This window comes from Calidris pugnax, unplaced genomic scaffold (genome assembly GCF_001431845.1).
Source record: "Calidris pugnax isolate Ruff unplaced genomic scaffold, ASM143184v1 scaffold50, whole genome shotgun sequence".
NCBI lineage: Eukaryota > Metazoa > Chordata > Aves > Charadriiformes > Scolopacidae > Calidris > Calidris pugnax.
In genome coordinates, this window is record NW_015090780.1 from 2,326,493 (window position 1) to 2,340,453 (window position 13,961).

Consider the following 13,961-nt stretch of genomic DNA (forward strand, 5'->3'; position numbering starts at 1 on the left):
TCCTTAGGTAAAACTGTACCCAAAGCTACACATATTCTCCCTGAAGTTCCCATTTGAGGGCATTCTGAGGTCTGGTCAGCAGGGCCATGAGCTGAGCTGTGTTTTCACCTTGTATTGAGACCACTAGAGCCCAAGGCAGGTATAAATATTTGCCAGAAAGTCATTTCCCAAGCACAAATAGTAGGTAATTTTTAAATGCAGCAAGCTTAGCCTCAAATATTTTTTTTCTAAATATATTTGCCCTCCCTAAGAGCTAATACATGACAAATCTCTTGATTTTTATTTAAGCTGCTCTGAGTAATCTTCACTAGAGGAATGTGAGTAAAAGGAATATTGAAAGCTTACCTTTTCCCACTCAGCCAGCTCAATGATTAAAAAAAAAATAAGAGATTTTTCCAGAAGCCCCAAGCTTTATGCTTGGAAAATGACACTCTCAGAAAAGCATTTTTCCCATTTCTCCTCCCTGCCAAATGATGAGGCCCAAACCTAGCCTTTAAAAATTAAATAACTTTCTTATCTGCAGAAACATTTTGATTTTAAAATAAAAATACATATTCAAAAGGATTTAGTTGTATTTAATGTATAAGATTAGGTGTGCAGCAAGCCTTCACTAGAGGCAAGATTTTCCTGTGAAAGCTTGTGCTGTGCACACAGAAAAGCTGATCACTGGATAATGGGGGAGGAGGCCCATCACCTGGCACTGGGATATTTGTTTTATTCAATCCGAGTCTGCTGCTACCTCAGCTTAATGTCAATGACTTTTCCCCCCGCCCTGTTTTTATAGTTTCTAATACTGATGGCCAGATTAAAAGTCTGTTTGCAAATGCCCACTAGGCTCCTGGGACAATAAGACTTCTTTTAATAATGGCTCCCTTTTTTTATTGAATTTCCTCATTTATTTTTTATTGAGCTGTGGCTGAGAGGCTCCAGAAAGCAGCAGAGTACTGGAGGCTGCTGAAATCTCTGCTCCCACCCATTAAAAGCCTTGTGCTGTGCTTGATTTTCAGCAGCTGCATCCTCCCACAGACACTGGTGGTACTTGTGAGGTGCTCATGGTGCCCGATGGATGGCAACCAGAGCTCTGAGCAGCCCCATCCCAACTCCAAAAACTCTGGGTCAGACCCAGCTGCTGACGTGACCTTCATCATCTCAGCACCACGTGTGTCCCTTCCTTGGGAACGTGTGCTGTGGGGTCCCCATGGGCTTCACCGTGGAGCTCCATCCCTTTTAGACTGCACATCCCTGTTTTAGCCAAATGCTGCCCTGAGAAATAAAACCGTGGGATGTCCCATGAGGTGTCTCCACCCATTGTGGTGCTCTAGTGACAAGGACTCTGTTCAACCAAAAAAGGCTTCTGCAGGTAGCTCCCAGCAAAGGCAACTGGACGCTCGTGGAGGTCCATGGCTGTGGTTTGGCTGAAGGTGTTTGCTCCAGGCAAACGCAGGCAGTTGCACACACAGATAATTTGGATTAAATTCCCTTGATCGCTAATTTAACACAGAACAGGTGCAACCTCAGTTACCTCAGCTGTGATTTTTAGATGAGATATTGGTCAAAATATGTGTAGAGCAAACTTTATTGCCAAATGAGGAGGTAAGTAGCCAGTCCTGTGACATGGATGAAGGGGGTTTGGCTTCAATGCCTGGATTGTGTACAAAAAAAAATTATAAGAGATAAAGAAAAAAAGAAAAGAATTGAATATATATTCCCAAACACTTCATTTTTATCTCATTTGAGCCGTTTGACCTTTTGATGTCTGCTTCTGGCCCGAGGGTGACATATTACACCTCTTTGCATGCACTGTTAGCATGAAGCATAATGAAGCATGAGAAAACCTGCACTGTGGCTGATGCAAGACTTTACATTTTTTTTGTATCATTAGAAAGAAGGAAAGATACCAAAGTTCACTTTAAAAAGCCACCCCCCTTTCTCTCTCCCTCCCAAACTAAGACCCAGCAGAGCCTATCAAGGACAGCAGATGGCACAGTTTGTCGTGCATTGTTAGAAATCTCTGAATCCTCTTCTGCCACAAAGGGAAAAACACAGGGCTGACTCTTCCAAAGCCTCAGCTGAATTCTTCCCTCTGCACGTGTGTATTCAACACGGCCAAGATAAGTGTAGGGAAGGCAGAAGTCTCCCCCTGGGATATAGTGCAGAGGTGGGATTTGGCATCTCAGAATATTCCTGGTCCTTTGTCACACAGTAGGAACGTACACTGTCCCCCTCTGCTTGCAAAGGTGGAATATGTTCTCTCTTCTTCATCTTTTGAGCTTTGCTGCCCAATTTGGACAGAACTTCCAACTCTTTTATAGTGGCTAGAAGGACCTCCTGCTCTTTGTGGTGCTCAGTTAGGCACAGGTGAGTTGGGAGCTTGCAGGGAAGTTCTTCTCTTTTGTCAGATAGCGCACAAATGAAATTTCCATGCTTTTCTGAGGGTAGGAGCAGTCTCCTCTGGTCTAACTTCTGCCATGAGAAGCGAAGGGGTGGGAGACCTTGAGCCTGTTTTTTTTCCCATGAAGAGAGGATTTGGTTCACCTTCTTCCCTCTCTGCACTGAAGTCAGTGGTCAGATCTGCCCACCGCACCTCCTCGGTGCAGACCCTGCCTCCAAGGTGAGATATGGCTCTCTGGTTTCTCAGAGCTGTGGAAGATGATCACTTCAGGGATCAGGACTATGTTTAAGTATAGACACGAAAGGAATGAATCCATCAGGATTTGTCCTGGGCTCTGGTATCAGGAACATATGGGCAAGGGCTCCTGGATGCTTTGTGGGTGAGCTCTGTGAAGTGCTTCAGTCCTGCTTTTAAATCACAGCAGGTTTACAGGCAAGTTGTTTCCAGCCTGAAGGTGATGGAAGAGATTAGTGTTTTTCGATATGATACTGGTGATCACTCCATCTGAAGTGCCAGCTGGCCTCCTGTGCTTCACGTGGGTCGTGTGAGGTTCACTTACTGGATAACTCTCCTCTTAAGAATATGTAAGAGAGCAGAATTCCTTCCTCAATTTCTGCAAGATTAGAAATAGGGTTGCACTAGGATATTTCTGCTCTTATGATACTCTGTAGCATGGCAATGTTCAGTTTTTCCTCTCTGTGTTACAGTCTGTCCTGCCTCCCTGCTCTACTCAGCAACTGTTGGAAGGACATCTCATTTCCATTAGTGGACACATTTCAGTGTTAGTGCTGTGCTAGGTGGGACACGAGGACAGAGCACCCTGATTTTTCTTGGCCTTATTCAGTAGCATTTAGACTTTGGGCCTCTTTAAACGCATGTTCATTGTTTTACTAGTCTACTTGCTTGTGCATACAGGAGAGGAGTTCGTACAGTGGCTGTACTACGCCTTGACTTGTGATTCCAAACCGAGGTAGCCCGAGGTATCCAATTTAATACCTCTTTGCTTACATGGTAACAACATTGTCGTAGGATTTCTCGTGCTGTATGTCATGTCAGTAATTGCATCCCTTGTGGGGAGTTCCTGTACATGTCAGTAATTTGCTTCTCCCATTACAAGAGAGAAATAAGGCATGCATATTCCTCACACTTGTAATTATAGCACTTGGTGCTCCTTGTACTCCTGCGCTTATATTGCTAAGCAAAGGATCAAACATGACTTTTTTTTAAACAGAATGGTATTCTCTCGCAACCCTGCCCAAATGAAGTATCTTCTGGGATCAAAGATAAACTCTAAAATAATTGTTGGCTTCTATTTTCTGTCCTTGGTGTGATGTGCTCATCCACTTCATCTCTTTGAGCCAGACCTTCTGGTGCTGTAAACTGCTGTTGCTCTAATATAAGCCAAGGGAGCCACGCTGGTCCATACCCACCAATATCTGTCCCTTAATGTCAACAGCCCACATACGTATTAAGTCCCTGTCAAATGTAAAGAAAACAGATGGCTCTTGTGTTGGAAATAGCCTCACGTCTCATTCCTTTCCTTGGTTTTTGTTTGTTCATTTTCCCCTGTCTGTCTGTGTTCAGCTCCTTCCTTTTCCTCCTCCTGGTGCATGGACCCATGGCCCACACGGCAGAACTGCGTAAGAAGCATTTTGAGTTTTCCGCTCAAGATACCTCAACTTGGTTTCAGTCAGATTAATTAACCCTTCTTTTCCCCCGCCACCCTTACGTTTGGTGCATTATGCAAGAGTAAAATTTGCCTGGCGTAGAATTAGGTTATAAACGGGGCTGCCATTAAGAACCTATTCTGAAACTGAGCTGCTCCTTCTGAGAGATCAGGAGGCCCCGGTGTTTGCTCTCTAGAAAATTTATATTTGATGCCTCAAAAAAAATTGACTTCCAGCTTCCAAACTGACTCTGCCATCCTTCTTCCTCTGCGTGCAGAGCTGTATATCAACCCAGGTGTTTCTAGACTGGGAGTGAGGAGTTGCAAATGTAATGTGTGTAAAGAATTAAGTGCCAAACAACATGCCCAGGAGCTTTAGCTGCTGATTTGGCAGGAATGTCCTCTGCTGTTACCTGCTTGGAGCCCTGCTGATAGAAACCATCTAATGATACGGGTGTAAATTGCCATAGCATTGAGATGAAGACAATTTGGTAACGTTTGGTGAGTTATGACCAAATTCGAGCTTGATGTAACTGCACTAAACCAGTTACCACGACACCTGTTCATCTGGATCTCAGGACAAGCAGCTCATTTTCATGGGCATGAGAATTACACACTTACATTTGCATCGAGGAGAGGAAACTGCTGCAAAGTCTGAAAAAAATCCCATTGACATATGCTAGACAGAAAACTCGATCTTCCCCCAAGATAATATTTTTTTCAGTGCAAATAAGAAGTTAATTGATTTGGAAGAAAGCCAGTTGAAGAAATTCTTTGCAGTGGGTAAATTTACTGTGCATAATGTGCCAGGTTTTATCTGTTTAAACAGAAATGGATAATTTCAAACTCTGCTAATACCGCTCTGAATTTTGCATCTGAATTAACACTTCAGTGCCACTGCGTGTCTGTGAGTAATTTGGAGTGTTAGTTGGGCAAGAGGCTGTTGCTTTGTCCCACGGAGGTGCGACAAGCGGAGCCCTCCTCGCCTGCTGCCTCCAACTGACTCCAGGTCCTTTTCCGGGGGCGGGGGGACTTTCTGATCCCGGTAGAGTTGACCAGATTGTTGGGAGAGGATCCTCCATGACTGACAAGGATCGGACCAAAGGGCCAGCGGAGGGGGAACTGCCTGAAGACCCCAGCATGATGGGCAGGCTTGGAAAAGTTGAAAAACAGGTATATTGGGTCAGGAGGGAATTCTTACCAGAGGGTGTTGCATGCCTTGTGTTGGCTTTTTCTTGCCTTATTTTTTCCCCAGTGGGACATTGCCATTTAGAAAAAATATAAGAGCTAAAAATATTTTGAAAAAGAAATGAGGTGGATGTTATGAAAGGGCACTAAATGTCTTGGAAGCCTAAGTACTCCTTTCAAAACAGGCACTTTGGAGTCCTTGACATAGTGTTTCTTTTTTAGGGAGTTTACTGAAAGTCTACATTATTTTTAAAAATGTCACATTGGTTTCTTTGCCACCATGCCACCATACATGTTCCAAATGAGTCCATGAGCCTGACTGCTGTAGCTGCTGGCCTTGCCAAAGATGAAAATCTGACTAGAGGGTAAGGCTCAGAAATCCCCGTGGCCACCTGAGCCCAGGCAAGTGCCAAATGCAGAAAAGAGCTGAAAGGATGTGAGTGTGCTCCAAATTTCCTGGAATTTGGTGCCTGTCAAAATGATTATGGGAGCTTAAGGAAAACTCTGTAACAAGGTGGAGAATTAAATGCTTCAGAATAGGACAATTAACTATTTACTGAAAGTTTTGGTTTGGTGTAGGTCAGTGTAGGCAGAGGTTATCAATGAAGCCCAGCCCCACACCTGTGCCCAGATGGGTTGGAAGTTGCTGGTACTCAGGATCTTAATGTGCTTCAACCTGTGTGCAGCCTGTAGCCCTGGAACTGTGGTGTTTTGCAGGTTCAGTCAATGGAGAAGAAGCTGGACTTCCTGGTGAACATTTACATGCAGCGGATGGGCATCCCACCAACAGAGACGGAGGCTTATTTTGGGTCCAAAGAACCAGACCCAGCACCTCCTTACCACAGCCCCGAAGACAGCAGGGAGCACATTGACAAGAACGGCTGTATCATCAAGATCATCAGGTCCACCAGCTCCATGGGTCAGAAGAACTTCTCTGCCCCACCAGCCCCGACCAACACTTGCCCACCCTCGACCTCATGCCAGCAGCAGGTCTACCAGCGGCATAGCCATGGCTCCTCGCCCGTCGGAGACCCCGGCTCGCTGGTCCGCATCCCACCTCCACCCTCCCATGAGCGCTCCTTGTCAGCGTACAGCGGTGGGCACAGGGCAAGCGCAGAGTACCTGAGGAACGAAGACATTACAACCAAACACCACGAGAGTGCCATGAGAGACAGCGACACGTCCATCTCCATCCCCTCGGTAGACCACGAGGAACTGGAGCGCTCTTTCAGCGGCTTTAGCATCTCCCAGTCCAAAGAGAATTTGGACATCCTTAACAACGGTTGCTATGCAGCCGTGGCCAAAATCAGACCCTACATTGCAGAAGGGGAATCAGACACCGATTCTGACCTCTGCACGCCCTGCGGTCCTCCTCCCAGGTCGGCCACGGGCGAGGGACCTTTCAGTGACATGGGCTGGTCAGCCCCCAGGCAGTGAAGCCTTCTCGCAGTCACCGAGCCACGTCTGAGCACTGGCAGCTGCCCACTCCAGCTGTCCACGCGTCGAACTTCTCAAGGAGATTGACAGCTAAGGTTTTCCTCCTTCTAGGACATCCTTAGCTGGCGGATAATTTCTTGCAGCTTACTCTGGGGGGTGAACGAGCAGGTCTGAGCCTGCACGTGTGGAAGAGGTCACGGTGGTGGTGAGCGAACTGGAGCCATGAAGTCCAGATTTCTTTCATACTCTCTTTCTAAGATCATTAGGTGAAATTATGTCATGGTGCAGGGTAGGCAATTTGCATTTCTTGGGAATCTTCAGAAGTGCAGGGCAGGAGTAAATCACCCAGCCAGGGCTTTTGGAGGTCACAGTAACTGGTGGCTGACAACTGTTAGGTGGGAATTGCCACGTCATGTTATTGGTGATTACACCTTTGGGTACTGTGGAGTCGTGGAATGAACACGTGTCTGTTTCTGGCTTAGATTTCAGGTCACATGTAATTATGGGGGGGTTGTTACTCTCTGGTCCTTCATTAACCGTCAGGAAGGTGTCATAATTCCAATATAATACATGGAAATGTTGCATAGGCCTCTGGAGGAGAGGGCTGGTGGCTGGAATACTGGTATGAACAAGAAGACGTGGCTTCAAAGTGGGACAGGTTGGGATACTGCTCTGAACCTGAACGCTTTGGAAATTAGCCCATCTTATGAAATCAAAAAACTCAGAAATGTGAGCTTGAGTGCAGGCAGAGAGACCACCCAGAGAGCAGAGAAAGGAGACAGAGAAGGAGGACAAGAGACTACGGGGCTGGAATTTAATGTTTTAAACCATGTATTATATGTAATTATCTCTCCTCCCATTGACAACGGACCTGGAGATGCTTTGGAAGCAAAGGCAAACCAAAGGCAACCCCTCTGGAGGGCTGCCATGGGGTGAAGCCATTCTCGTGGCCAACAGTGATGGTGTGGAGTCGCAGGCACGCCAGGCCAAAGGGAGAGGGTGGATATGCCAGATGCTGTGGTCCCTGCATTGCTGCAAGTTAAATGCTGAGCTCCATCCTTTTGAAGCCCTGTTGGTCATAGTGGGCACTTTTCTTACAGTTTGCATTGTGCCTGAACACTTTTGCACACACTCTGCCCCGTGAAAATCTCCCCTTTCTTCTGCCCTGCCACAAATCTCACACCCATGTTCTCGGGACATCCTTTGGTTTTGTTTGGATCCCTCAAGCTGAGTTAAGAGGTGCTTCTTTGTTTCTTCATGGTCTTTCAGAAGCCTCTTACCTGTGCTTGCCCGCAAATTGTGCCAATCCAAGTCTGCCCCGTTTTGTTGTTGTGAAAGTACTTTCTCTTGGAAAGATCTTTGTGGTGTTACCAGGAACCTCAGCAGCGCCTTCAGCTGGGGGAAGGCAGGGGGAAAAGTGATGCTTAAAGTTTCTTTTGGGACCAAAACGAAGTCACAAAGTGATCCTTTACATGGATAGGTTGGTGAGGTGTTTTTGGAAGGGGGTGGATCAGGAGAAGTTGCATTTGGGGACCATCTCCAGGGCTGGGACACGGTGGCCAGCATTGTGCCTCTGAACCCTCCCGTGTGTCTTCAGCCCAAATCCCATGTGTGTTTTCTGCTGGGGCTGAGCCTGTGATTTCAAACCCCATCTCTCCACGTTTTCTCTGTGTCGTATCAAGAGCCTGTTAAGGATATTTAGGTGACAGCTTCATTTTTGTGTGGCCTTTGAGAGGTCGAACATTGACTTGCTTGGGGTGAAGGGAGAGTCACAGCCTTTTTCTCTCCTCTTTGCTTGACCAGAGGCAGCAACCAGGGGAGACCCAGGACTAGTTTGGCCTTAGGGAAGATGTGGGTGCAGTCTGGCAGCTTGCAGACAGAGAATAAAACCATCACTTTTGCTAGTGCTCAGGACCATCACGCAGGTCTTCGCATGAGATTGAGGAGTGGGGGAAGGCTCTGCACTGTTTTTCCTGCCATTTTTCACCATTCAGGAAGGGAAGATATTTTTCTTAGAGGGCACCTTGGCTTCCAGCCATGATAGTTCCTTTCTTTCGCACTTGATCCATTTTTTTTGTTGCCTTCTGCAATTTTTCTCTCTCTGCTTGTGCTCCCAAACTCCTTCTTGGCTCCAGATTTCTTTGTGCAAAGTGAGCCCAGTGACGGCCTTGACTTCAATACAGAGAAATCTTTGAATGCAAAATGGCTGCAAATTGTGCAGATTTGCCCCTGGTATGTTGCAAAATGGTGCTTTCTGGTAGGGTGAGAAATGTCAGCAGGTCCCAAATCAGACTTGGTGGTGTTTTCTGGTGAGCACAAGAATGGAAATTGCATTGGGTGAGGCAAAAGTCAGCATTGCTCCAGCCAGCTGCTCACTGCAAATTTTGCCCAAGTCAGAGACAACAAAGATTTATTATCTTATTTGTTTGCAATTACTTTTCAAGACCTGCTGGAAATTTGGCACAGGAGGGTACGATATAAAGGGTATGATAAGCAGATGAGGATGATGTCATGCAGGTACATGACTGGTTTTTAATATAGGAGGCAAAGCGAGCAGGACTTCAAGGCACAATTTTTGTGGGATGTTAATTTCCATCATGTCCTGATTTTGAAGACCTATTGGCTCTATTTTGAATGTCCATTTCCTACTTCTTATTGCAAAATCCCTTTCTCCTGCCCAGATGATGTTACACCCTTGAAAGCAGATACTGCCAGTGTGTCCCAAGGAGTCGCAATTCCACTGTGTCCTCTGAGTTTTCCACAGATTGAAATCTGGCAGTATTTTACCTCCTTTAGGGACTGCATAGGAATAATTGTATTTTCCCTCTTCAAGTCACTACTCCAGAGCTCGTAAAGATCTTCTGACTTGTAGCTTTAGAAGGTGTTGGATTTGTCCCACAATCACTGATTACAGAAAACTGCTTTATACGTGTGCAGCACAGAGTGTATCTTGCTGCTACAAATTTCACATAGAATTTTTTTTGGAAGGTGTAAGAAATATCCCACCTTTATCTGTGACATAATGTCAAAAAAATGCCTCCATCCACAACCATGCCATAAGCCATCACTTCTCATTCATCCAGTGTGTCATCCAAAAAGACCTGGATTTTTGGGTTAACTTACACCAGAATTAACTCCAAATAATGCTTCTTATTTCCATGGAATTATTTATGCCTGCTAAATGATAACAGAGCCTGCTTGTTGCTTATTGACATAAATAATGTCATTCCTGTCCTAAATGGCAGTCCAATACTTCCTGCAGGGTCTTCTCTTTCAATCCCTCAGTCCCCCCCTGCCTGTATCGCACACTCCTGGTGGTAATCTCCCACAGGACGTCTAAACCACTAGGTTAAAAGAAAATAAATTTGTTTTGTTTTTCCTAATACGGCAGTCCCAATGATAAAGTCCTTTAAAAGGATGGACAGGCAAACTTCATCCTTCTGTTGAGCCTCTCTTGGGCTGGTTTTTGCTCCCCTGTTCCTCCAGAGCGTGGTTCTGTATTTTTTGGAGGACAGAAACAAGTTTTAGACAACTCTAAGTGTGGACAGAGGAGACCAAAATGAGGTGAAGAAGGTGTGAAAGCCAAATTTCCAGCAGGCCATCTGGAAGTGCTGCAGGGGTGGCTGTGCCCACATAGAGTTGTGTGCACAGAGTCTGGTTCCGAGGTGCCTCTGTGCTGAATGTGGAGCCGTGGCCTTGGACCAGGGCCTGGGATCTGGTCTCCAAGAAACCTTGGGACTTTTTTTTATCAGAATCTGGGTCTAAGTCTGGAGAGAAAAACTGCAGATGGTCCTACCTGCGGGATGGAGCAATCCCTGGGGTTGGGACCTGAAACCACAGTCTGTTTTCAGGTGGTTCAGGTCCAAACTTGAGTTCCAAGTCATCTAGGAGTTTGTGTCTCCAAACTGGAGATGTGGCTGGAGATGTTGCCATCTCTCTGCAGGTGGCCTTTCATAACGCGACCCCGAGACACAGGAACAGAACACTAGCCATAAGTCAAATTTCCCAATATTTGGGAAGGGACTTCAGTGTTACTCAAGTGCAGATTTTGTATGTGAATTTCCTTGTTGACTCATTTTCTTATTGATAATTTTTAAAACAAAAAAGTCAAGGAACTCACTGAAAGAAAAACCTCTTGTCCAGCTCAGAAAGCCATTATATTTATTTAGACAGACTACGTGATAGATCAAATTTTCTAAAAATGTATTTTATTTCCAATGCTGCTTAATAGATCCAACTAAATTCTGCAGGGCCATTGCTAGTTGCAGCTAAATAGGTATATTTTTACATTTTTAATTGATTTTTAAGACTTTAAATTATGTGAATTTTTAGAACAAGTTTGTATAATCTACCTGAGAAGCCAGAGCATCATCTCAGATACAGATGTTCCCCTTCCTAAGAGTTACCTGAGAAAAGAAAAACACATTTACTCATATTTTTCTCAAGAGGGAGCTACAGCAAACCTCATTTCCCTTATATGCACTATGGTCACGGCAACAGAATTGCTAAAACCAAAATGTAATAGATTAAAAGAGAAACTGAAATTCCTAAGGAATTTTCCCAAGAGTTATTCCGGATAAAGACCCTTAGCAGTGAGTATTTTATTGGGAATGTTGAAAAAGCCCAGGAGCAGGCTAAGGATTTCTGTTTCTCCATCCCCGCTGGTGTGAGCCCTCGGGTTGAGCGAGCCCCCAACCTCCAGCCCTTCCTCCCCATCACCCCTCTTGTCCCCCGACCCACATCCCCATCCTCTCGCCCGCTCTCCGCTGTGGGTCACCATCTTCTGTTGTCACCCGCTTCCTTTTCCTGCACCCGAAACAAGGAAATCAGATACAAAAGCTCCTTCACCTGCAGTAACACGGAGGCTGCGACGTGGGGGTCCGTGGGGGGGGGGGTGAGGACAGCAGCCCCCCCCGAGCCCCTCGTGGGTCACTGCTGCTCAAGCCGCAGAAAAGCAAACTCTTGCTTTTAGCACATGAACACCCAACTTTCCTGTGTCAGAGCAAAATCTGCTTAGAGCACGGGTGTGGGTTCGTTGGTTTTTTTTAACAATAACAATAGGGTTTGGGTTTTTTTTTTTTTTTTAAATAATAAGGATATTAATAACAACGCATAGGAATCTTCTTTAGTATATCTTAGTGTTTGATGCCCCAGCGACACAATACTGCTTGCCTTATATTAGTGTCTAGAGGGAGAGGGATTACAGATGTTTTGATACACTATTAATCACGCTTATAATTTAGGTAGCAGCAAGGGGTGGCTGCTGCAGGGGGGAGCAGCCGGCTCCTTTTTAACGTATGAATGTGCTTTCCCGACTATCTCACCCACTGTACTCTCAATTTTGCCTGCTACTGCATGCAGCCTGAGACGAGTAGACAGCACTATGCTCCAGCTGTATCTGCACTCCCAGATTGCTGTAGTACCTGACCAGGTAGCGTTGCCAAAAAGCATCGTCCTGGGGAGAGGCCGATCCTGCCGGTGAGCCGTCGCGTAGGCCGCTGCGGTGCTTCTGTGGGGAACCCTGATAGACCCAGTGTCTTTCACGCTGCCACCGGTCATCGCCCCCTCCCTCTGAGACAGCATGCATGAACTCCACTTCTACTGCTTGTAACTAAGGGGAGAAAGGAGCCACGTTTGTACCTGTGGCTCCTTGAAAACGGGGAGGAAAAATTGCAATTTGTGTTGGCTGTGGATAGCAACCTCCTTTCCACCCAGATGCCTCTGAAGAAGAGCATCCCAGGTGCCCCCTTTCTGAGGGTTCGGAGGAGCAGGCAGAACAAGGTAGGCAGTGCCAAGGATGGAGGGCTGATCTTTGTTTAGGAGATGCCGTTTGAACCCACACGTGTGGGACTTGCCATATGTCTGGTTTGATTCCCAAAGGGTTCTCTCGCCTGCGTCCAGCTCTGGTGTGTGTGTGTGCGTTTGCACCCACAGCCCAAGGGGCTGAGGGGAATGTGACTCCCAAACTTTGGAAACCCTTCTTTGAAAATTTCACCCACCCTCGTCTACAGCCCTTGGGTGTCCAGGGGCCCTGCAGGTGTGCCATAGCCATTCCTTGTGGAAGCATCTCTTACTTTCCTTACGGAGAGGCACTGAGCTGCCTTCCTATCTCTGTAAATGTTTTGCTGCAGTTCTCCCTGCTCTAATACCAGACTGTCATGAGGCCTTCGGGGTTTGCCCGCCTCGCTGGTGTTTGCAGTCTTCTTGTATCTCCTCGCACTGCTGCCATCATCTAGTTTGACACCGGTCCTGTATCGTCACCTTCCTTGTCCTGACTGTACGCAAGTGAAGATGTAACGCCAGAACTCTGCTCTGAGACTTGCTTTTGGCCTGGCATCACTAGCTGTACCAGAGAGCCTTCATGTTTTGTTAGCCATGACAGTTTTGCTTTTTATTGGCAATTTATTTGCTTCCTCATCAAGCCACCGTGGCCTCAACCACATCCCTGGTTTGTTCCGCTGGAGCCTTTCAGCGCGGGGATGGAGTTTATTTTGCCCCTCTGTGCAGCACCCTGTAAGGGGCTGTCCCCTTGGCTTTAGCTGATTGCAGTGAAACAGGGATGAGAGTTCGGTTCAGGTTTTCTTGTCTGAAGCTGAACATCTCAGAGAAGAGCTTACAGACTCTAACGGTGTTGATGCTTTTGCTCCCTGGAGCAAGAGCTGCTTTTAAGACCAGAGTCCCCTTCAGCGGTCCACGCATGTGGCTTTGCATGCCAGGCTCCAGCTCAATCATGGGGAGAAATGGAAGGCAGCTGGTCCACGCTGTGCTGTTTCGGAGTCTCCTTCATCAGTCCACACATGTGGCTTTGCATGCCAGGCTCCAGCTCGATAATGGGGAGAAATAGGAGGCAGCTGGTCCACGCTGTGCTGTTTCCAAAGCTGCCAGTGAACCTGGAAGCCTCTTGCCCTCTCCTAATTCCTGTAAATACAGCCGCAGATGAATTGTCCAAGCAGCATCTGTTTGCCTAGTCCTGAGAAACTTGAGCTAACCGCAATGCTTTCCCAAACTCAGTGCCAAGCTCAGGCTAGATTTCACCTGCAGCTACGCCTATAATTTTAGGGCAGAGTTAATGGTTTCAGGTAGAAGCCATGCCAAAATCTCCAGTTTGGATGGTTCTGGCCCGAAACCAAGGCTGAATGTCATGCTGCCGGTGAAGCCTCCCCTGGAATCTCAGCTCCATTTGACACTGATGACTGTGGACTTGGGGAGGTGCTCTCTCCTTCCCACTCCTCAATAGAAAAGGCAGATGCCTTGCAAGCCAAGATGAGAAAATCCTTC

General features: G+C 46.6%; 1 protein-coding gene across 1 annotated transcript in view; it reads left to right on the forward strand.

The window, feature by feature from the left end:
- KCNQ2 (potassium channel, voltage gated KQT-like subfamily Q, member 2) overlaps window positions 1–13,428 on the forward strand; it is a 70,199-nt gene extending 56,771 nt beyond the window's left edge. The window contains exons 16-17 of the mRNA XM_014954921.1: window positions 5,108–5,231; window positions 5,964–13,428. Of these exons, the coding sequence (XP_014810407.1) occupies window positions 5,108–5,231; window positions 5,964–6,683 (844 nt within the window). The 3' untranslated portion in view covers window positions 6,684–13,428. The remainder of the gene's footprint in view (window positions 1–5,107; window positions 5,232–5,963) is intronic.
- Window positions 13,429–13,961: the final 533 nt, after the last annotated feature.